This window comes from Leptopilina heterotoma, unplaced genomic scaffold (genome assembly GCF_015476425.1).
Source record: "Leptopilina heterotoma isolate Lh14 unplaced genomic scaffold, ASM1547642v1 Lhet_217, whole genome shotgun sequence".
Classification (NCBI taxonomy): Eukaryota; Metazoa; Arthropoda; class Insecta; order Hymenoptera; family Figitidae; genus Leptopilina; species Leptopilina heterotoma.
In genome coordinates this window covers 1277218-1298672 of record NW_025110934.1, presented here as the reverse complement: position 1 = coordinate 1298672, position 21455 = coordinate 1277218, and the positions used below count along the sequence as shown (strand labels likewise).

Sequence of the window (21455 nt, the reverse complement as noted above, 5' to 3'; positions counted from 1 at the left end):
CTTTTGGATGTTCACTATTTCGAGAATCATTCGGATGAGAAGACTGAGGCTTGATGCATTCTTCATCCATTGTATCAATCCGTGGATAGTCTACAATAGCAACATTAAATTGTTTTATATATAGGGAAAACAGAAACTTGAATGAATTCTAACCTCAACTCTAACCCTTTTTTTTAATTAAAAAAAATCAATGGCAAAATTAGAATTCAATTTAGAAAAAAAAATAAATTTGGAAATTAAAACTGGAATTTAAAAGAAAAATTCTATTAAAAACCAAAATTTAAAATAGAAAACAAATTCCAAAAGAAAAAAAAATTGAAATTTAATTATAAAAATGAAATTCAATTAAAAATTGGAAATCAATTTAGAAAAGAATTAAATGTTTGACATTCAAACAAAAATTCCATTGCAAAATTAGAATTTAGAAAAGAATTTAATTTTTTTAATGCTTAAAAAAGAAATTCTATTGAAAAATTAACATTTATTTTTTAAACGAATTTAGTGTTTTTCAATTTAGAAAACATTCAATGGCAAAATTAGAATTCAATTAAGAAAAAAATTAAATTTGGAAATTAAAACTAAAATTCAAAAGGAAAATTATGTTAAAAAGTAAAATTTAAATTAAAAAATATACAAATTCCCAAAATAATAAAAAATTGAAATGCAATATTTTAAACAAGAAATTTAATTAGACATTAGAAATCAATTTATAAAAGGATTAAATATTTAAAATGAAAACAAAAATTCCATTACAAAATTAGAATTAAATTTAGTTTCTTTAATGTTTAAGAAAGAAATTTTATTAGAAAATTAAAATTTAATTTTCAAACAAATTGATTTTTTTTAATTTAAAATAAATTCAATTGGAAAATTAGAATTAGATTTAGAAATATTTAATTTGGTAATTAAAACTAATTTAAAAGAAAAAATTCTGTAAAGAAGTAAAATTTTAAATGAAAATAACAAAGTCGAAAAAAATGAAATTCTATTTTAAGAAAGCAATTGAATTAAAAAGTAAAAATCAATATAGAAAAAAATTGAATTTAGAAATGAATTAAATTTTTAAAAAAGAAATTTAATTTAAAAATTACAATTTCATTTAATTTAATTTAGAAAATACCTTTTGGATGTTCACTATTTCGAGAATCATTCGGATGAGAAGACTGAGGCTTGATGCATTCTTCATCCATTGTATCAATCCGTGGATAGTCTACAATAGCAACATTAAATTGTTTTATATATAGGAAAAACAGAAACTTGAATGAATTCTAACCTCAACTCTAAGCACGTTTTTTTTAATTAAAAAAATCAATGGCAAAATTAGAATTCAATTTAGAAAAAAAATAAATTTGGAAATTAAAACTAGAATTTAAAAGAAAAATTCTATTAAAAAGCAAAATTTAAAATAGAAAACAAATTCCAAAAGAAAAAAAAATTGAAATTTAATTTTAAAAATGAAATTCAATTAAAAATTGGAAATCAATTTAGAAAAGAATTAAATGTTTGAAATTCAAACAAAAATTCCATTGCAAAATTAGAATTTAGAAAAGAATTTAATTTCATTTTTTTAATTATAATAATATAATAAAAACGTGCATAGAGTAGAGGTTAGAATTATTTCACTTTTATGTTTTCAGTTTTTTAAATTAAAAAACTCACTTTTTAACGCACTTATAATACAACTGTAGTTGTAAAGAACTTAGTAATTTCAATAAAATATTTGTAAGTATTAAAAAATAAATTAAGGAAAAAACCTTCTTACCTTCTTAAGTAGCGTCGATCACGTTTTAAATATGGTATTTCAGTTGATTTCTATTCTATGTCTTAGTCGATGATGCACACACGCTTACAGTGTAATTTACAAACATGGATTTCCTATGTAGATTCGGTTCCAAAAATATACCACTGAATCAACCAATCACAGTATTACCAAAACAACTACTATTCGTGGAAGGATAGCACTTTTTTGACAGGAAGTCCAATTCCGACCAATGGTTTTTTTATATTTAAATGACTTTCTCGCGGGCAATATCGCGAGAATTTGCGGCGTCTGTCTACAGCAGGCGACCTAACTCCTAAGTATCAACATTACTTATACGTGGTTTTAAAAGCGTGCTTCGCAGAAAAGATTGTGTGTTTCCAGGGTTTCCAGTTTACCTTTAATTTTAATCCAAGAAAATCAACTCAATCGGGCACAAAGGTAAGGTGTTTTATTTTATTTTCAATGTATTTATTAGTGTAGTGCGGAAAAATTGTTATATTAATTTATAATTGTGGAATAGAACTTTAAAACGGTTAAAACCATTTTTATATGTTACAAAAATTAATGAAAAAATGAGTATTAATTATAATCAGGAATCACTATCTTCGGAGTTGTAACAAAGAAAGAATTGGAATTTATAATATTTTATTTAGTTCAATTCTTTGATAATTTATGGGGTCGTTATCTCTCTTTAATCTTGGTACATCTCGCCTCTTTATAAATTTTATTAAGATAATTTCTAGCTTGTCATTATTATTTAAATAAAAGATCACAATAATTTATGTAAAATATGATATATTTAAAATAACCAAGTTTTATTACAAGTTTTAAATTTCGCAAAATCAGATTTCGAAAATATGAACTAAAGTTGGATGAAATATGATTCCATTTTCATAATAAAAGGATTTACTTAAATTTTGAAACGATACTATTTGTTACTTACGAAGTATTGGCCTTAATTCCTACCGCACTTAAAAGAAGGGAGAAAAGGTCATCTAGAGCTGGTCCTCCTTCTTATTAGGACGGGCAACTATTTGTTTATTTGTTTTAATTTGTTAAAGTGTTGTTCACCATTAATTTTCAGTCTTTGCTATTCAGAACGTTCACTATTAACAACTTATTTAAATGGGACAATTTGAAGCACTCATTTTAAATATTTTGTTTTTGTCTCTACTCGTTTCGATTCCTCAATCTTTACGCGGCTATTTAATTCGAATATCTATTGTTTTGGACTTGTCTTATGATCGTTGTCATAAGTTCAAAACAATTCAAAGTGTGACGAAAGGGCTGCCAAAATTGTGGAATATATGAACGAGAGTAATCGACAATCGTGATTTTATTTATGAGAAGGTTTAAATTGTTCCATTATTTATTTTTGTGTTCACTGTTAATTCTCAGTCTTTTCTATTCCAAACACTTCGCGATTTTTGATTTTAACGTCCGCCCGAATTCGGTTGCCCGTGGCGAACCCTTGAACCGGCCGAGTTTCGCAGACGGTCAACCTCGCGATAACCTGTCTCCAGGAGTTAACTGTCGCGAAGAAGCAATTTACATTGGGACACATCAGTTTTAATACCTGAAATTGAGGTTTGAGTGTGTCAAAATTTAGTGGAGAGGGATAAAGGATTGGGAAACGTATTCTTATATTGGCCAATAATTATTATAACTTGGAATAACTTTAATGTCATTGCACCCTCTTACTGTGCAAAAATGTTTAGTTCCTTATATTGGTTGCAACATGTGAATTTGCAACAGAGTCTTTGATGTCAAAGATCTTTTAGAAACGCTTACGTTTCCATTTTATCAACAGACTACATTTTGGTCATTAACCTAAAAGAGTCTTTGATACTTTTAATTTATGGAGCTAAAGAGGACAATTATGAAATTATTCCATTAGTTCATACTTGGCAATTATTTTATTCGATTAAGTTTTTGGTTCAAAGAAGGATATGGAATTTGGATTCTCAAGTTGTAAAAATGATGCACGCGCAATGTAAATTCCTTATAATTTGTTGACACTATTGCAAAACTCTAACTTATTGCAATATGTTCGGTTTTGTTTAGTGCAATAATTTATTCTGTGAATTTGTGATAAAATAGTTGTAAAAGTATTTTGGAAGAAGCGTAATAGAATAGAATTTTACTAAGAATCAAAACTACTTAATGCCTTTCTAAGTAAGAAAAGGGGAGTTCAATTTTGATGGCTCGTATGACCCTTTCATTTTTCTTTAATTTCGCTTATGTATATTTTACCGTTATAATTAAATATAATAGGAAATATACTCTTCTAATTATAGTAATTGTGAATACAATTTATTAAAATTTAATTTAATAAGGATAAAAAAAACGATACGGCTTGTAACGTTACAAACCACAAACAGAATTACATGTTTACGTCCCGAAAACTTTTAGTTTCAATAAATTGAATTCACCATTACTATATTCAATCTATTATTGCGAATAACATTATGCTACGTAGTGATAAGTACATTTTACTAGGATGATTAAGATTTTGCCTTAAATTTTTAAAATTGTGTTCTTAGTAACACAATTCCATCCTTTTTTTTTTAACATTTCATAAGAAGAATTAGAATACAACTCATCGTCGAGGTCGATGTCTGAGAAATTAACAATATAATATTCCATCGCCATTCGTTTAAAGGAAAAATATGTAGTAAACATTACATTTAATTATTTGAAGCCTAATAGAGAACTTGCATTTTATTCTATAGACATTTATAGTGATTAAATATCCTAAATTTTCTTCTCATAGTGGAAGTCAAGAAAGATTTTACTTGGAATAAAATGATTTTTATTTAATATTAAGGTTTCATAAACCAATTTATATTAATTTATTATAATATAAGAGAACTACGCAATCAAATTTCCTTTTCATTCAATATAATAACAATGCGGTCAATTAATAACATAAGATTTTCGTTGTTCAGTACATTATACAAAAGAACAATAATATAATCTTGGCTTTATACTAAATAATTAAATATTGTTATGCTAAACGAGTGCGGTACGAATAAAATTTGCCATCTCTATTATACGTTCATAGGCTGTATTGTAGAGAGATTTTCTTTTAAACTAATTTCATAATAGTGTGCGTATAGTCATATGCTTATTCGCACAATATTAGTGTTTTACAAAATGAATTCTAATTAAATTTTTATGCATTTATACATTTATTAATTTATTTTATTTAGATAATGTGTCAATTACTGCAACATCTAGTATTAAATTTCTTGTAAATTTAATAGTCAGTAATATCCCATTTTCTATAATTTTAAGTAGAATCTTTAATCTTTTAATTTAAGGGCATTCTTTTTACTTCAGAATATACACCAGTATATTTTATTGCAACAGCTTAAATTTTTAGATTAAAAATTCTCTTAGTTTTTCTTATAATCGACAGGCTAAAATTGATTTGCTTTTCTTCCTTGTCCTATTGGTCCAGAATTTTCCTTAATATCAGATTCTAAGATTGACTGATTGAGTGCAATTTGGAAGGGATGGACATCAAGATGATTTGTTATATTTTCGGGTTTTGCTTACCTGAAGACATAAGAAAATATGTTAATCGACTTATTATTTTCTTATTCGATTGCAAATTTTACACCAGATAAAAACTGTCTTAATAGAGATATTAGCAATTGCACCTGGAAATATTTATAATCATTCGAAGGCAAGGTATTCAGTTACCGTAAAATTTAAAATAAACCAGTGGCTTCCGTTTGACCATTTTATATCATGATATATTTCTTTTTTTTATGATTTTGTTAGTGGTGCGACACGATTGCGCCACAAACAGAAACACTTGTATTACTTGTGTAGAATAAAGAATGACCTTTTAAATACTAAAAAAAATTACAATATATTTAAAACTATTTAAGAGTGATAATTTGAAATTTGAATGATCTGTCGAGGAGTTATTGCTGACACAAAATTCTTAAGAAATTTCTATTCTTATATATTTTATTTTATTTTATTTTGCTGATTTTAATAAAATATATGCTTTTCTTATTAAAATTCATCCCTGATATACTTTAGTAATTCAGAGATTTATATGTAAATTAATTGAAATAACTAAATACGCTGATCAGACTAAAATTTTGTTAAGTTCTCACGATATTCTGTAATATATCGAACTTTTGATGAGTAACGTAAATTTATCCGGTTCTTATTGCATAGATAATATTTTTGCAAACCTTAGGTCTAATTTAGTCTGTATAATACACTGTATCGTCGAATTAGTCTTCTTTCTGAACTCGCGTTGGTCGGTTGTGCAGTTTTAGTGAAAGTGAAGTAAATAAAAATAATAATGTCAAATTTAGAGTCTTTTGATCTTCAGTCCCTCCAGATGGTGTTGGGACTTATTGAACGCAACATTACGGATATTCCATCCTTTTTGCTTGCAAAAGCAGTGGATATAGAAAATGCTCAGAATTCTTCTTTCCAATCAGGACATCGGGGGTAAGTTTTGGTTTAGTTTTCTTTGTTTAATTATCATCCACTGTCTTATTATATTAAGAATAGATAAAATATATTAGATTTTAGTGATATTATGTTAAATAAAATAAACTGAAATTATAGGAATTAAAATTTTTATTCCACTAAAATCGCCTCGTAAATAGAGCTGTGATTGTCCTAATTATTTGTTAAGAACTTTTAACTTAAACTGCCTCTTTTTTTTTTATTTATTTTTTTATTTTTTTAGTGCACAAATTATAATGTCGGAGTGGGTAGATGCACCACTAAGGGACGGAGTAAAGAACTGGCCCTTAGATGCATCTTCATTCTATTTGCGAGATGCTCCTTATGATGGTGCCATCTGGCATCAAGAATACAGGTGGTCTTGGGACCTAAGGAAATATGAAACTCGTACTTATTGGGCTCCTAAAGAATTCTTGTACCCGGCGTCTTGTAAATACCCAATGGAGGAGATAATGGAGAAGATAGTAGGTGTGCTGGGTGTCAGCACTATTGAACTGTGAGTATTTTAGTTTATTTCGAATGCAGTAATTTAAGAAAAATGCATTACATGTCTTATTTACAATCGATGTTTATATTTCAGCCCTTTCATTTTGCTTCCCGGAGTACCACCAAGGGAGGGATACCGACCGAAAAATAAGGCCGTAGAATTGATATTTGAACAGAAATATCAATTAGAATGGGAAATTCCGGGACTAACACAATACAATTGGGATTTGGTTAGTAGTATAACAATTTATTTTCCAATTCAGTTATATTAATTTGAGAGATTTGTTATATCAATTTAGCAAAATAAAGCTTCTATTACATTTTTCTTTCTTCTTCTTTTTTTTTAGCGTTGGAATGTAAATTTACGTTCCGCATGGTTTCCTTGTTAAGAAAAAGACTTCTCCGGAATATGTTTTAGTGATAAAACATCTTTATGTGCTTCAATCAATAAATTCTATTACTTGGAGAAATTAGTTTTTATTCCTTTTAACATTTTCCTAACATTGTAATTGAAATTATGCAATTGCATAATTAGAAATTAAAATTATTTGCAGTGAAAATTCAAAATTTTCATTCTAAAATTATTCTTTTTGTTTTCAAATGTAAACTGTAAAATAATTTCATAAACAAAAGTTTTTTTTTTTTTTTTTTTTTTTTTTACAAAATTAATCATTATCATTTATAATTTCAAAAATTTAATATTAAAGGAACTAAATTAGTTTTTATCAAATTTAATTAAAATAACACAAAAGAATTTTATTATATGCAAAAAAAAAAAAATCCCAACAAAACTCATCGCAAGAATCAAATTAGTCTCTTAAATTTTATTACTATTATTTTTTTAAGGGTAAGATTGTTGTAACAATTTAATGATTTACACCAGAAACAAATCTTAAAATTAAGAATATTTTAAAAGAAAATTGATTATTAAGGGTATGTGGAATCAGCCAACTTCAATTAATACATGTATTAATATTCCCACCGGTTTTCTAAAAAAATATTTAATAAATCTTGACAAAATATAAGAAAAATAATATTTTATTTATTGAGGCATGGATCTCTAGTCCAATTAATACAAAAATTTGCTTTTAAATATTATTTTTCATTTAATAAAAAGTTTGATATTTTTTGAGAAAAAAGACAATCAAATACAAATTAATATTGAAAAAAATGAATAAATTTATATTTTTCTATGTTAACATTCATTTTTTTCAATGGCAATTTGTATTCGATTGTCTTTTTTTCTCAAAAATTGTCAAAAAAATGAAAGTTTGAATAGAAAAATATAAATTTATTCATTTTTTTCAATATTAATTTGTATTTGATTGTCTTTTTTTCTCAAAAAATATTAAACTTTTTATTAAATGGAAAATAATATTTAAAAGCAAATTTTTGTATTAATTGGACTAGAGATCAATGCCTCAATAAATAAAATATTATTTTTCTTATATTTTGTCAAGATTTATAAAATATTTTTTTAGAAAACCGGTGGGAATATTAATACATGTATTAATTGAAGTTGGCTGATTCCACATACCCTTAAAAGAATTTAAGAAACAAAAAAAAACAATCAACAACAACTTCAAACCGCGAGCAGACCACCAGAATACAACGGTTACAAGTATGGATAGTTACGGTTTGTATAGATTTATAATGTAAAAAAATTGGAAAAATGATTTTGTATTATTAACTTTATTATTAATTTTATACGTAACTTAAGCTTTCGTTAGTTTTCTATAAATATATTTTTTTATGTTTCTAAATACATTTAAATGTTAAAATTTGGAGCATTTGCTAATATCTTTAAATTGACAGCATGTACTACCGATCATAATTAAAACAGAAATTAAATCACTGCCACTTGTTCCCAATTTAGTATAAAATGCAATTCTTCATATAATAGTATTTTCTTTTAAAACTACAACTTTTATAATAATACAATACGATTTTAATCCCATTTATGGATCAAACGAGTCATAATCAATAACTTAAGTCATTGATTTAATACCTTTTTATTCTAGGAGAACAATAGAAACAGTATTCTGCCAAAAAGATTAACAATGTTAGAATATAGATAGAAAGCACAAGAAACGAAATAAATAAAGTTTTAAATTATGGAAATGTAATTTGATCCAGGATAAGGTGTTACAACATTGTATCACTGACCTAGTCATTAAAAATGTGACAATTCAGCAGAATAAATCTATGTTTAATTATTACCGGTTTGAATTTAAGTGAAATAAGTTAGGTCCATTTTCAAAATTATGACATTTATTTCAAATTGTTCTTATTTATTTATTTATTTATTTTTTTTTATTTAAATTTTTTTTTTAAATACAACAATAATGCCAATCATTACGTAAAGTAACAAAGATATTTTAAAAAGAATTTATTGGGAACGCCACAAACAAATACTTGTAAATACTAGTCAGCGAATTTTACTATCCTTTGGCATAAAATTCCATTTAATCCTGTTTACTTATTTTGACTTTTATTGGTAATAAGTAAGGAACCACTGTCAATTTAAATGACAAAATTGATCAAGTGACAGTTCTAAATGGTCTGGAAAATTTGCAATCAAAGAATTAGGCTAAAATAATAAAAATAAAACAACAAAATAAAAACATAGTACTTACTCGTTATACTTACCTGGAGTCGACATTGATGACATGGCAATTTTCGACTCGAACAGAAATATGCGACTCTTAGGTTGCACATTTCGTTTTACTAACACAAAATGAAAGAAGAATCTTCCATGTATAATGTGTTTATCTTTATGATAGTAAATAATGAATGTTTTGTCCAATTCTCGAATCTGGTTTTTTTTACCATTAATTACTAGGAGTTGGATTTTTCGAGAATACTTTTGCTGCGATTATTAGTTTAGTATTATAGTGATCTATTTCAAAACTAAATTTTTCAGAAAGTTTTATCCAATAGAGATTCTTCTTAGGGAATAAACCCTTGCGCATCATAGGCGTTTGATTACTGTTAATTGACAATTTTTTTGAAATCAAGTGGGGTTCGAACTGAATTACAGAATAATAGATCGCTAAAAATTCTCTTTCTACTCTATCATACCATCTTTCATACTCATTCAGATATTTGGAAAAGTAAGCCAATGGTATTTCTTCCCCATCAGAATTTTGAGACAAAATGGCCCCAATTCCATAACCGGAAGCATGAACTGTTAGTAGGAGAGGTTTAGAATTGTCAATTTTATTAATTAATGTCATAATAGACAATTGCCATTTAACGTATCGAAAACAGATCTGATGCTGTTTAGTCCAATTCCACTTTTCATTGCAATGCAATAATTCGATAAGATATACTTGCTTTCTTAAAGATTGTTTATTTACAAGCTTTCCAAAGATTTCTACTAACTCTAAAAATGCTTTTAATTCAGTCTTATTCATAGGATAATGTAAGGCTTTTAGAGCATGCGTGTCGTTAGGCTTAAAAGTGATTTTAGAAGGTTCTAAAGGACCTTTTTGACAAATGCAATTTTGACATGTCATGGTAAAAATGACAATTGTAAAATGTATGTTAATTGACCTCTTTTTTAGTAGTGTGATTGCAAAATAAAGTTCACACCATCAAAAGAATATTTTCAAAAAAAAGAAGAGCAAGATAGATAAATGAATAAGGTAAACTTAAATTTTAAAATCATAAAAGTAACCTGATCTTGGATAAGGTATCACAACAAGTCAGTGTACTACTGACCTTATAAGTGAGAATGTGACAGTTTAGCAAAATAAGCAGTTAAATTAAATAATAACTAATATGTATTCAAGCGAAATTAATTGCACCCTTTACAAAAATAAAAAGTATTTTAAACGTACGTATTGAAAAATTTATATCATTTAATTTAGCAAAACCGTAATTTCATTATTTTAACTGACATAATTAAAAATTTTTAATTTGATTGTTTAAAACTTGCTTGAAAAGTGTAATCACAAGATAGGGAATGAAATTTTATATAATTTATTTATTGAATAACCTTTTAAAATAGTCAAAAATTCTGCAACGAGGAAATATTTTATTTCTAACAGATAGTGTGATGGCTGTCGAGTAGTAATACAACACCGTCTCATGTTACAACTACCGCGAGACATCCATTCATAATTGTATTTTAAATTAAAGAGGAAAGTCTAATGTGGTGATAAACTGATATTTAAATAATATAAAGTTAATAAAATTAAAAACAATTTGTAATAAACAATTAATTTTAGCTTCACCTCTTTTGAGTGTCCGTTCAACGAACCTAGAGAAGTCTTATAAGTATAACTGTTTATAGCAAAATTATCGGAAAGATTTCATAAAATATTAGAATTATTTTTCGAAAAATTATTTAATAATATAATTAAGTAAGGCGAGAAACGAGGGATGATCCCACCGCTGCCACCATTTGTTACAAAAATTAATGAAAAAATGAGTATTAATTATAATCAGGAATCACTATCTTCGGAGTTGTAACAAAGAAAGAATTAGAATTTATAATATTTTATTTAGTTCAATTCTTTGATAATTTATGGGGTCGTTATCTCTCTTTAATCTTGGTACATCTCGCCTCTTTATAAATTTTATTAAGAGAATTTCTAGCTTGTTATTATTATTTAAATAAAAGATCACAATAATTTATGTCAAATATGATATATTTAAAATAACCAAGTTTTATTACAAGTTTTAAATTTCGCAAAATCAGATTTCGAAAATATGAACTAAAGTTGGATGAAATATGATTCAATTTTCATAATAAAAGGATTTACTTAAATTTTGAAACGATACTATTTGTTACTTACGAAGTATTGGCCTTAATTCCTACCGCACTTAAAAGAAGGGAGAAAAGGTCATCTAGAGCTGGTCCTCCTTCTTATTAGGACGGGCAACTATTTGTTTATTTGTTTTAATTTGTTAAAGTGTTGTTCACCATTAATTTTCAGTCTTTGCTATTCAAAACGTTCACTATTAACAACTTATTTAAATGGGACAATTTGAAGCACTCATTTTAAATATTTTGTTTTTGTCTCTACTCGTTTCGATTCCTCAATCTTTACGCGGCTATTTAATTCGAATATCTATTGTTTTGGACTTGTCTTATGATCGTTGTCATAAGTTCAAAACAATTCAAAGTGTGACGAAAGGGCTGCCAAAATTGTGGAATATATGAACGAGAGTAATCGACAATCGTGATTTTATTTATGAGAAGGTTTAAATTGTTCCATTATTTATTTTTGTGTTCACTGTTAATTCTCAGTCTTTTCTATTCCAAACACTTCGCGATTTTTGATTTTAACGTCCGCCCGAATTCGGTTGCCCGTGGCGAACCCTTGAACCGGCCGAGTTTCGCAGACGGTCAACCTCGCGATAACCTGTCTCCAGGAGTTAACTGTCGCGAAGAAGCAATTTACATTGGGACACATCAGTTTTAATACCTGAAATTGAGGTTTGAGTGTGTCAAAATTTAGTGGAGAGGGATAAAGGATTGGGAAACGTATTCTTATATTGGCCAATAATTATTATAACTTGGAATAACTTTAATGTCATTGCACCCTCTTACTGTGCAAAAATGTTTAGTTCCTTATATTGGTTGCAACATGTGAATTTGCAACAGAGTCTTTGATGTCAAAGATCTTTTAGAAACGCTTACGTTTCCATTTTATCAACAGACTACATTTTGGTCATTAACCTAAAAGAGTCTTTGATACTTTTAATTTATGGAGCTAAAGAGGACAATTATGAAATTATTCCATTAGTTCATACTTGGCAATTATTTTATTCGATTAAGTTTTTGGTTCAAAGAAGGATATGGAATTTGGATTCTCAAGTTGTAAAAATGATGCACGCGCAATGTAAATTCCTTATAATTTGTTGACACTATTGCAAAACTCTAACTTATTGCAATATGTTCGGTTTTGTTTAGTGCAATAATTTATTCTGTGAATTTGTGATAAAATAGTTGTAAAAGTATTTTGGAAGAAGCGTAATAGAATAGAATTTTACTAAGAATCAAAACTACTTAATGCCTTTCTAAGTAAGAAAAGGGGAGTTCAATTTTGATGGCTCGTATGACCCTTTCATTTTTCTTTAATTTCGCTTATGTATATTTTACCGTTATAATTAAATATAATAGGAAATATACTCTTCTAATTATAGTAATTGTGAATACAATTTATTAAAATTTAATTTAATAAGGATAAAAAAAAACGATACGGCTTGTAACGTTACATTATAACCTTAAATTGCACGTTGCGTTAAGAACGTTTTCAATTCCATTTTGCGAAAAAAATGTATATTTATATAAATATTCGAAAATTATATACAATTAAATTTTGATATATGATATAACATGAGAATAATAATTTATCTTAATTAAATGAGATTAACCTTTGAAATGATATGCCGGTCTGACAGATGAGACCGCTACAAAAATTTTCTTTGCTTGTAATTTTTATCAAAGTAAGGTACGAACTTGAGCTTTTCAGTATTAATTTTTTTTTAAATTTGGGTGTGATTAATTTTTATTTTTTTTATTTATTTATAACTAACAATACAAAGAAAATTTTCTCAAAAGACTTGACGTGGGCCGAATCATAGTTTTCGTTCTTTTAATTTTTAAATTAAATTGTTTATAAAAAAAATTTGTTTTTTAAATTACTTAAAAGTTAAAGAAAAACCAAAATTTTCTTTCTTTGACAACTTTTTTCTAAACTCAATACTTTCAAAGTTATAAACTATAACTCGGCCTATCTCAGATCTTTGGAGAAAATTTTCTGTATATTGTCTACATATTTATTTCTGTATATTTTTCTATATATTGTTGTTATTACATTAACTTCTATTTTAATTCTTTTATAAGCTGCAACTATGAGCGACCAGATTTTTGCCGTTGTCGAATTCGAAGACGGGGTTGCAATTATCCGAAGTTCTTGGGCTACTTTCGATGAAAATGGCAAAATTGTATCGAGTTTGTACCCTCCCCACAAAAGTGAAAAGGAACTAAAGAAATATTTACAGGATCCAAATTGTAAAAAAAACATCAGATAGGGTAGTGACACAAAAGGAACACCTTACACTGTCCTCAAGCATGTTCGCAACACAGGTGATTAAAATTTGTATTTAAAAATATTGAACCTTTAAAATATTTATAAAAATTTCTTATTTAAAAATTGTTTAAGAATTCATTTATTATTATTATTTACATCTTTTAATTTAATTTTAAATTTTAAGAAAATTCTTGTCAACTGTCGTTTACATTAAACAACTTCAAATCACTATTATTTTAATATAAAATTAAAATTTTTTTTTTAATTCAAAAAATAATTAAAATCTTCTTAAAAAATTGAATTTACGGAAAACTTATTAAAATAATTAAAAATAAGTAAGATATTACAAACATTTATCAATAAATAATTTTTAAGACTTTTTAATTGAAAAATGATTGTAAATAATTGAATTCTCATAGAATTTTGTAAAATTATCTAAAATCACTAAATTGACAACAAATTTAATAAAAAAAATTTCAATAAATTAATTTTTAGTTTTAAATATGTAGAAGTAATTTTTGTACTTTATTAAAAAAATTTCGATTATAATTGTTTAAAAGTAAAATTAAAAACATCTGACTTTAGTATAAATAACATTAAAAAAAATTTACTTTACAGCTACATTAGAAGATGCCGCAAAGAAACGTGATTTTTATTTAGATGGTATTTCAGACATCGAAACGGATGATAATCTGAATATGGAAATTTTAAAAAGCTCGAGACATTCTCGAAACGAAAAAAGAATTGATAGTGATTTTACGGATGGAGAGCATGGTTCAAATGGGACGACGACAAACAAAACATTCACTTCTCAATTAAAAAAACTGGACATAAATTCTTTACAGTACCGTAAGCATTATTAAATTTTGAGTTAATTTATTTATGTTAAAAAAATTTACAAATGAATAACTTAATTATCATGAACTATAATTTATTTCATTTTAGAAGCAAGAAATAATGTGTCCCCTGTCAAGAGAGCAAATGTTTCAGGTGATAAATCTGTAGTAGAAGTAGCTGAAAAAATTGTGCTAGAGGATGAAATGGCTGCTACAGAAAGTCATGCACATACTTCTAAAGAAACGGAATCAAATGGTGAGTTTTGTAACGTATATTTATATTGTTTCCTTTAATAATTAATTAAATGAAGCCCGATAATCGAATCTAGTAAAATACTAACATTTAAATAGCAGAAATAGTTTTTTGTTTTCTAGTTCCAAAATAGTATAAAAATTAGTAAAATTCGCCTGGAATCAGATTTATATTCGCGAGTTTTTGACCTCGTTAATTCCGAATTTGGCATTATATTTTTAATAAATTTTCATAAATGTAGAAAAACTTTATAATATTACGTTTGCTTTTCCACTTTTGGTTTTATTGTAATGTCTTTATAGGCAAGCGTCCAGAAGGACCACCTACGCAGGACCAAGGTCAAGGCCGCGATCAAATTGATCCACAGGAGGTTCTAACAGGAGATTCACAGCGTGGTGAGTTTGTTTTTTATTGAATTCTAATTTGTAAAACAAACTCATGAATTATAATTTAAACAATAATCAATTGCTTATAATAATTTAAATTAACTTCTTTAAAAATTCAATCACTTTAAACATTTTCATGAGTCTGAATTACTAAAAATTGTTTTACCGTTTTTCTATAACAATTGATTTTTAAAGATTAAAATGTATTTTATGACTTATATTTGATTCAATAAAATTTTACATGCAGTAAATTTCATATCTAATTTTAAAATTCAAATTCAATCAAGAAATACTATCACTATTCATTTAATTAATTTATTTTATAAAATTTTATTGTAAAAATTTGTTATTTTAGAAGATGCGAATGCAGGTAGGGGGAAGAAAAGAAAAAGTTCCAGATTTTCTGATGATCCACAGGAAGTGGATAGTTGGAACAGTAAGATTTTACCACAATAATTTAATTATTTTCCCAAATAATAAAATTTTTCACGAGAATTAGATTATTAAAAAAGAATAAAATAAAATTCTTCGCAAGAATTCAATTATTTTTGTAAATAATAAAATTAATTTTAGAAATTCAATTATTTTTTAAAAAATGGATAAATTTTTTATAATTCTTTATAAGAATTAGAATCTAAGAAACAACCAATTTTTCAATATATTATTTATTTTTGTATTTAAAAATAGTAGAAATTGAGTTAAAGTTTTTAAAAAGAATTGAAATAAAAACGAATTTCTGTTGAAATTCTAAATAATTTTATTAAATAATGTTATTGGTTTACTTTTAGAAATAATTTTTTTTAATATTTATTTTATGATAATTTTTAATGATAAAAATTAAGAAAGTAATTGAATTTTTGAAAAATTTAGAATTAAAGTTCTCAGCAGGATTAGAATGAACATAAATATTTTTGATTAAAATCAAGAAACAGTCAGGGAAATATTGACAAGCAGAAAAAATGGCACTAATCTATGTAAAAATCTACTACCGGGGAGTGTTAAGATTTTAAAAATAGGGCTACATAGTTTGTGAACGACCGGTAACCTAAAAGGGCACAAAACTATCCTATCGTAACATTTATTTTCTCTTTACCCTTATATGAAAACAAATGTCTTGATCAATGTTTAGTGTCGCCCGAAGATGTTTGTCTGCACAAAAAAGTCAACACTATAGGAGTAGTATGTGAATATATCGTGTCACGAATAGACTCAATGCAGCCTGCTAAAGAATTAGATGATTCCGATACAGAGGACCATTTATCAAACTTTCCTATAAACACGCAGGCAGATTATGACGAGATGAAAATAAAATTGGACGACAAAGATTACTATAAAAGTGTAGTGAGTAGTTTTAACTTTTTCATTTTTATTAACCTTTGTTTTTTAAATAAAATGCTTATAACAGTGGAGTTTTAATTTTATAGATATAACGAAATGTATTCTTTTCAGGTTAAATCAATTACAGGTTTGGGAAAGTTAAGAACCCTCTCCATGACTGTCAAATCCATTATGAATGCACTAATAAACCTAACAACTGGCACAATATTTACTTTCCAGGGAAGAGGGGGCAAGAAAATTGCGTTTCAGGGTTCTGTTTTTCATCGTCTAGTAGTGCGTAAGTAATTCATTCTTTAATTTTCAGGGTGGCCTCAAGTCAGGGAACAACTGGAAATCAGGGAAAAGTCAGGGAATTTTGATTGAAAAACACCACAAATTACAAAATGTTGTTACTTAAATGTCAATTCAGTTTTTATTTAGACGTTTTTGTAATATAGCTCATTATAATGGTGTCCTTGCATTTTTTATAAGTTTGGACCTTCTTACGGACATTTTAATGTAGAATATAAAATAAATCAAAAATTTGTTATTCAGAGAAAATAAAAAATTAGTCAGAGAAAAATTAGGGCAAAGTCAGGGAATTTTGAAAATAAAATTTTGCGGCCACTCTGATTTTATTTAAACGCTCTTCTCTAAAATTTTGCTTTTTCACAAATGAGTTAAATATAATTTTAATAACTCACTTCCAGAGGCATCAAGAAAACTATATAAAAATGAAACCCAAGCCAACATTGATTCATGGATTGAAGACTGGCTGGTCCATTGTAACGACAAAATTAAGCGGTTAAAGTACGTATATTTATCTTATGGTTATTGTTTTAAATTTCGATTTAACATTAATAATATATTTGTTTTTTAGGAAGAAGGAAGAAAAAAGACTAGAGAAAGAGGCAGCTCAGAATTTTTCTTTCTCTGATTTAGATGGGGAAAATTCAGAATAATGGCTTCGGAATAGATTAAATCAATACGAACCATGATTTTGTCATGCATTATTTGTACCATGCAAGCGCAGCATGTTGGTCATTTTTTAAATATGCACAGGTAATTTTTTAAACATAATTAAATTTAAATTAAGTTTTTTGAACGAATTAAACCTTTCTTAAAATAACTTTTCTCCATTAAAGAAATTAAAATTTGAATTTTTCACATTTTTAAATTAAATATTTAATAACAAAAATTATTCAAAAAGCTATTTTTATTGCCAATGAATGAATCTCTAATGTTTAAAAATGATGGCCATTGGTAAAAAAAAGTCAGGAAAATTTTGTTTACTTTTTTAAGTGGCCATGTTTTAAAAAATATTAATTTTTAATTAACATTTCTACATAAATTGTTTCAGGGGCCAACGCTGCATCATTTTAAAACCATAATTTAAATTGATAAAATATAATTGATATTTCATTTAACATTTTTAAAACAAGCACTTATTGAAAAAAAAAATTTAATTTTAAACACTTGTCAGTTTTAAAACATGTTTATCAAAAACTTTTTGAAGAATGTAACTCGTTGTAAACTATTATAGTTTGGAATAAAATATTTTTTGTAATTATGATAAATTATTCAAAATTTCGAAAACAAATTTTTCTTTTAAAATTAAAAATATTTTACGAAATAAATAAAAAACAATGGACATAAAGAAAATATGTTAATAAAAATCAATTAGAATATGGCAATGGAAATAACGTCAGAGCAACGTTATTTTTGAGGTGAATGGAGAAAATACGCCTTTTACCCACAACTTGCTGTTATCTCTACCGGTAAATGAAACCAGAATATTCTATAATACCTTTTCTTAATAAACGTATGAAAACTAACTTAAAACCCTTGATTCTGTTTTGTGTTTTAGACACGGCGAGTATGATTATTTACGATTCAAGAAGAGGTAAAACTATTTTTTACATTGAAGATAATTATGTTTTATTGATATTTATTGTCTAAATTTTTTCTCGTAGTCCAGATTATTTGTAAAATTCTTAACGTTATGTTACTTGTCAATCTCCTAAAATTTTAATTTTTTAACAATTTTTTGTCAAAGTTACGGTACAACAGTTTATTCTTAAAAAGCAGCATAATTTTCATTATTTAAAGAATTATATTTTATCATTATTTATGTAGAGTAATATTAATGTTTTTATTCTTATCATTTAAAACTAATTTTATATACACTTAACAATAGTTATAATATGTATATGACAATACAGGTTTCTGCAGAAACATTCTTTAAAAAATTATGCAGAAAATATGTAGTTTTAAATATTTGACTTTAAAAATAAAGTGTCCTGACGCGTGAAAAGGACCACACGCCTAAAAATATTGATTTTCAGTTATTAATCAATTTTGTCGATTGAAATAATTTAGATAAAATGTTATAAATTACTTAAAATTAATTTTTATGGAGGTAAAGTTCCTTTCACTGTGTCAGGATACAGATAATTGAATAGAAGTAAATTTAATTAAGTTTTTCGATAAATAAAATTAAGAAATAATATAATATAACTTGTTTTTCAGCGTACGATCAAGTGGAAAACGGAAAAAGAAGAAAAAAGGGAAGACTAAGAGCAACGGAATAAATAATTTTAATAATAATATATGAAATTTGAAATTCTGTGAATTATAATTTAACCTTTGAATTATCAATAAATATACATATACCTATGAAATTCTACTTTATTTATCTGATTATATTAATTTTTTTGTAATTTACTTAATTTTTTAAAAAATTCCACATTTACGCTCTTTTTTAAATTTACAGAATATTTAATGATTATATTTAACGAATTTCGCTTTTAAATTTCCTTAAATCTTTCGAAATAATTTGCAATAATATTTTCGATTAATATCTCACGAAAATTGATATGCAATATTCAGTCAATGTCTGCGATAAACCTTGTATATATGTGGACATTTGAACATCCACACAAACTTGTATGAATCTCGCTACTGAAGTTTCCGAACCTCTCCGCGCAAGGTTCAATCGAGGTTCAGGGAATTTTCGGTGCTGTGTGGGGTATTATTGGGCCCTTCTTTACCTGCAGTTTTAAAAATACGTTAAATCTGACATAAATGTTGACGTAATGTAAGGGCCATTATTTGGCCTTTTATGACCTGTAAGTAAAAGAAAATGCCAAATTACCTAAAGATTTCGACATAATGTAATTAACGCTTGTAGGCCTAATTTTTACCTTTAGGTCAAAACTGACCTTAAAGTTGAGCTAAATTTTGAGGGAACAGTAAGTCAGAGAGGATTTACTTGTCAATTTTTGACGTGTAGGTTAAAGCTGCCCTTGAAATTGACCTTAATTTTGAGAGAATATCAGGTCAGAGTTTGTCAATTTTTGACCTGTAGGTTAAAACTGCCCTTAAAATTTACCTGCATTTAGGTCAGATGTAACTTGTTTCTGACGATAGACCTACCTTGACAGTGGGCCAACCTTGACTATGTTCCCTCTACTATAAGGGGCCCTTAGAAATTTCTGAATCAGCGGCGGCGGCGGCGAAATGATTTTATATTATAAGTATATATATATATATATATATATATTATATATATATATATTATATATATATATATATAATAAATATAGGGATAGTATTATATACAGCACGGACAAAACAAAAAATACAAAATTTAAGAATAATTATATCATTTACGTTTTTTCTTTTAAAAAAAATATTATTTTTAAAATATTTCGTTAACATTAATTTATATAAAAAAATATATTGTAAAATATTTCAATTAAAAAATATTATTTTTAACATAATAATCTTATTTAAAAATTTTATACCCACCTAACCAAGCTTTATAAAGTTGTTAAGTAGAATAGAATGGGGTGAAAAAGCCATTTGACTTTTATTTAAAATTTGTTAAACCGATTTATCAAGCATTTAGATTATAAATACTATTAGGTAACACGCAACTTTTGATTCTAGTTTGGATGCTATACCCGAGGTTGTAGAGGAGAACGGGGCGAGGCAGCCAAGACGGCACATTTTGGTTTGCGAGGCAGTTATTTAAATAGGTTTTTTCAATTTTAATATCGCGTTAGAAAGCTTGTCTTATTGGCTAAAAAATCGCCATAGAACATTTTGACGTAGGTTGCACTTAAAAATTTCTACAACCCTTTTCCCAAAGGACCACATTTTTGGCATAATAGCAAAAACGTTGGGTGAGGCGGCCAAATTTTTTAATAGTTAAAAAAACATAACTTAAAGTTAAAATTAGTGAAACATAACAAGGTAGTTGTCCTTAACTTTCTTTTATTTTGTAAGTAAGCTTCAAAAACTTACATTTGAATAATATTATAATAATAACATTAATTAAATTCAATTTAACATTTTAAGGAAATATAAATTTGTTATTCTTAAAAAACGGTTTATAAAATTCAATGTTAAGTTTAAAATGTATTGGAGGAGGAAAAAAAAAGAAAACATTAAAAGAACCAATAAAATCAACACAAAAAGACGAAAAATTTAGTGTTGCCTACCTAACCCCACGAGTACTTTTTTAAGAAAACATCCACAAAACCCGTAATATTAAAAATATCGCAATTTCATTAACACCATCGTCTTCAGCACTAAATTCTGCATTAAAAATCACTTTACAAGAATTTTATTCGTGTAACTAGTAACTAAAATCACCAAAATAACTCTTAGAAAAGTTACATCCAAAAAGTCTGTTTTCATAGATGATACTGTCATTGCTAAACTGCTGCAGCAATAATGCCCATCTGTTAGCAACTAAAGTAAACTACCATAAGCAGTCTAATTTAACAATAGCGGACGATTTAAAAAAATTATGCAGAAATAAGAAGCAATTGGCTGCCTCACCCCGTTCTCCTCTACCTATAG

The 21455-nt window shown here is 26.5% G+C and overlaps 3 protein-coding genes and 2 long non-coding RNA genes across 5 annotated transcripts; 4 read left to right on the top strand and 1 right to left on the bottom strand.

Annotated features, from left to right (window-relative positions):
- LOC122501828 lies at nucleotides 1-1874 on the bottom strand. Its single transcript, XR_006301586.1, has 3 exons — nucleotides 1763-1874; nucleotides 1121-1210; nucleotides 1-90 (listed from the first exon to the last, which is right to left on the bottom strand). It is a non-coding gene; the product is annotated as an uncharacterized LOC122501828 (long non-coding RNA).
- Nucleotides 1875-6054: 4180 nt separating this feature from the next.
- On the top strand, nucleotides 6055-7175 carry LOC122501826. The gene is made up of 4 exons (XM_043611589.1): nucleotides 6055-6241; nucleotides 6486-6758; nucleotides 6843-6978; nucleotides 7096-7175. The coding sequence occupies exons 1-4, from the start codon at nucleotides 6090-6092 to the stop codon at nucleotides 7135-7137; spliced, it is 603 nt and encodes a 200-aa protein (XP_043467524.1). The 5' UTR covers nucleotides 6055-6089; the 3' UTR covers nucleotides 7138-7175.
- Nucleotides 7176-13647: 6472 nt separating this feature from the next.
- Nucleotides 13648-15725, top strand: LOC122501870. The gene is made up of 5 exons (XM_043611633.1): nucleotides 13648-13850; nucleotides 14413-14643; nucleotides 14740-14886; nucleotides 15186-15278; nucleotides 15625-15725. Exons 2-5 carry the CDS (start codon nucleotides 14493-14495, stop codon nucleotides 15723-15725), a joined length of 492 nt encoding a protein of 163 aa, XP_043467568.1. The 5' UTR covers nucleotides 13648-13850; nucleotides 14413-14492.
- Nucleotides 15726-16263: 538 nt separating this feature from the next.
- LOC122501827 lies at nucleotides 16264-17980 on the top strand. The gene is made up of 5 exons (XM_043611592.1): nucleotides 16264-16610; nucleotides 16719-16884; nucleotides 17297-17396; nucleotides 17467-17648; nucleotides 17947-17980. The coding sequence occupies exons 1-4, from the start codon at nucleotides 16482-16484 to the stop codon at nucleotides 17546-17548; spliced, it is 477 nt and encodes a 158-aa protein (XP_043467527.1). The 5' UTR covers nucleotides 16264-16481; the 3' UTR covers nucleotides 17549-17648; nucleotides 17947-17980.
- A 211-nt stretch (nucleotides 17981-18191) lies between these two features.
- Nucleotides 18192-19179, top strand: LOC122501829. The gene is made up of 3 exons (XR_006301587.1): nucleotides 18192-18364; nucleotides 18454-18489; nucleotides 19116-19179. It is a non-coding gene; the product is annotated as an uncharacterized LOC122501829 (long non-coding RNA).
- The last annotated feature ends 2276 nt before the right edge of the window (nucleotides 19180-21455 follow it).

What these genes read in the sequence shown, in the direction of transcription:
- LOC122501870 (XM_043611633.1), top strand. Translation starts at nt 14,493, where the DNA reads ATGGAAATTTTAAAAAGCTCGAGACATTCTCGAAACGAAAAAAGAATT. An exon ending in CATAAATTCTTTACAGTACC is followed by an intron (nt 14,644 to 14,739) that starts GTAAGCATTATT and finishes ATTTCATTTTAG; the next exon opens with AAGCAAGAAATAATGTGTCC. An exon ending in TAAAGAAACGGAATCAAATG is followed by an intron (nt 14,887 to 15,185) that starts GTGAGTTTTGTA and finishes ATGTCTTTATAG; the next exon opens with GCAAGCGTCCAGAAGGACCA.
- LOC122501827 (XM_043611592.1), top strand. Translation starts at nt 16,482, where the DNA reads ATGCAGCCTGCTAAAGAATTAGATGATTCCGATACAGAGGACCATTTA. An exon ending in AAGATTACTATAAAAGTGTA is followed by an intron (nt 16,611 to 16,718) that starts GTGAGTAGTTTT and finishes TATTCTTTTCAG; the next exon opens with GTTAAATCAATTACAGGTTT. An exon ending in GACAAAATTAAGCGGTTAAA is followed by an intron (nt 17,397 to 17,466) that starts GTACGTATATTT and finishes TTTGTTTTTTAG; the next exon opens with GAAGAAGGAAGAAAAAAGAC.
- LOC122501826 (XM_043611589.1), top strand. Translation starts at nt 6,090, where the DNA reads ATGTCAAATTTAGAGTCTTTTGATCTTCAGTCCCTCCAGATGGTGTTG. An exon ending in TTCCAATCAGGACATCGGGG is followed by an intron (nt 6,242 to 6,485) that starts GTAAGTTTTGGT and finishes TTATTTTTTTAG; the next exon opens with TGCACAAATTATAATGTCGG. An exon ending in CACAATACAATTGGGATTTG is followed by an intron (nt 6,979 to 7,095) that starts GTTAGTAGTATA and finishes CTTTTTTTTTAG; the next exon opens with CGTTGGAATGTAAATTTACG.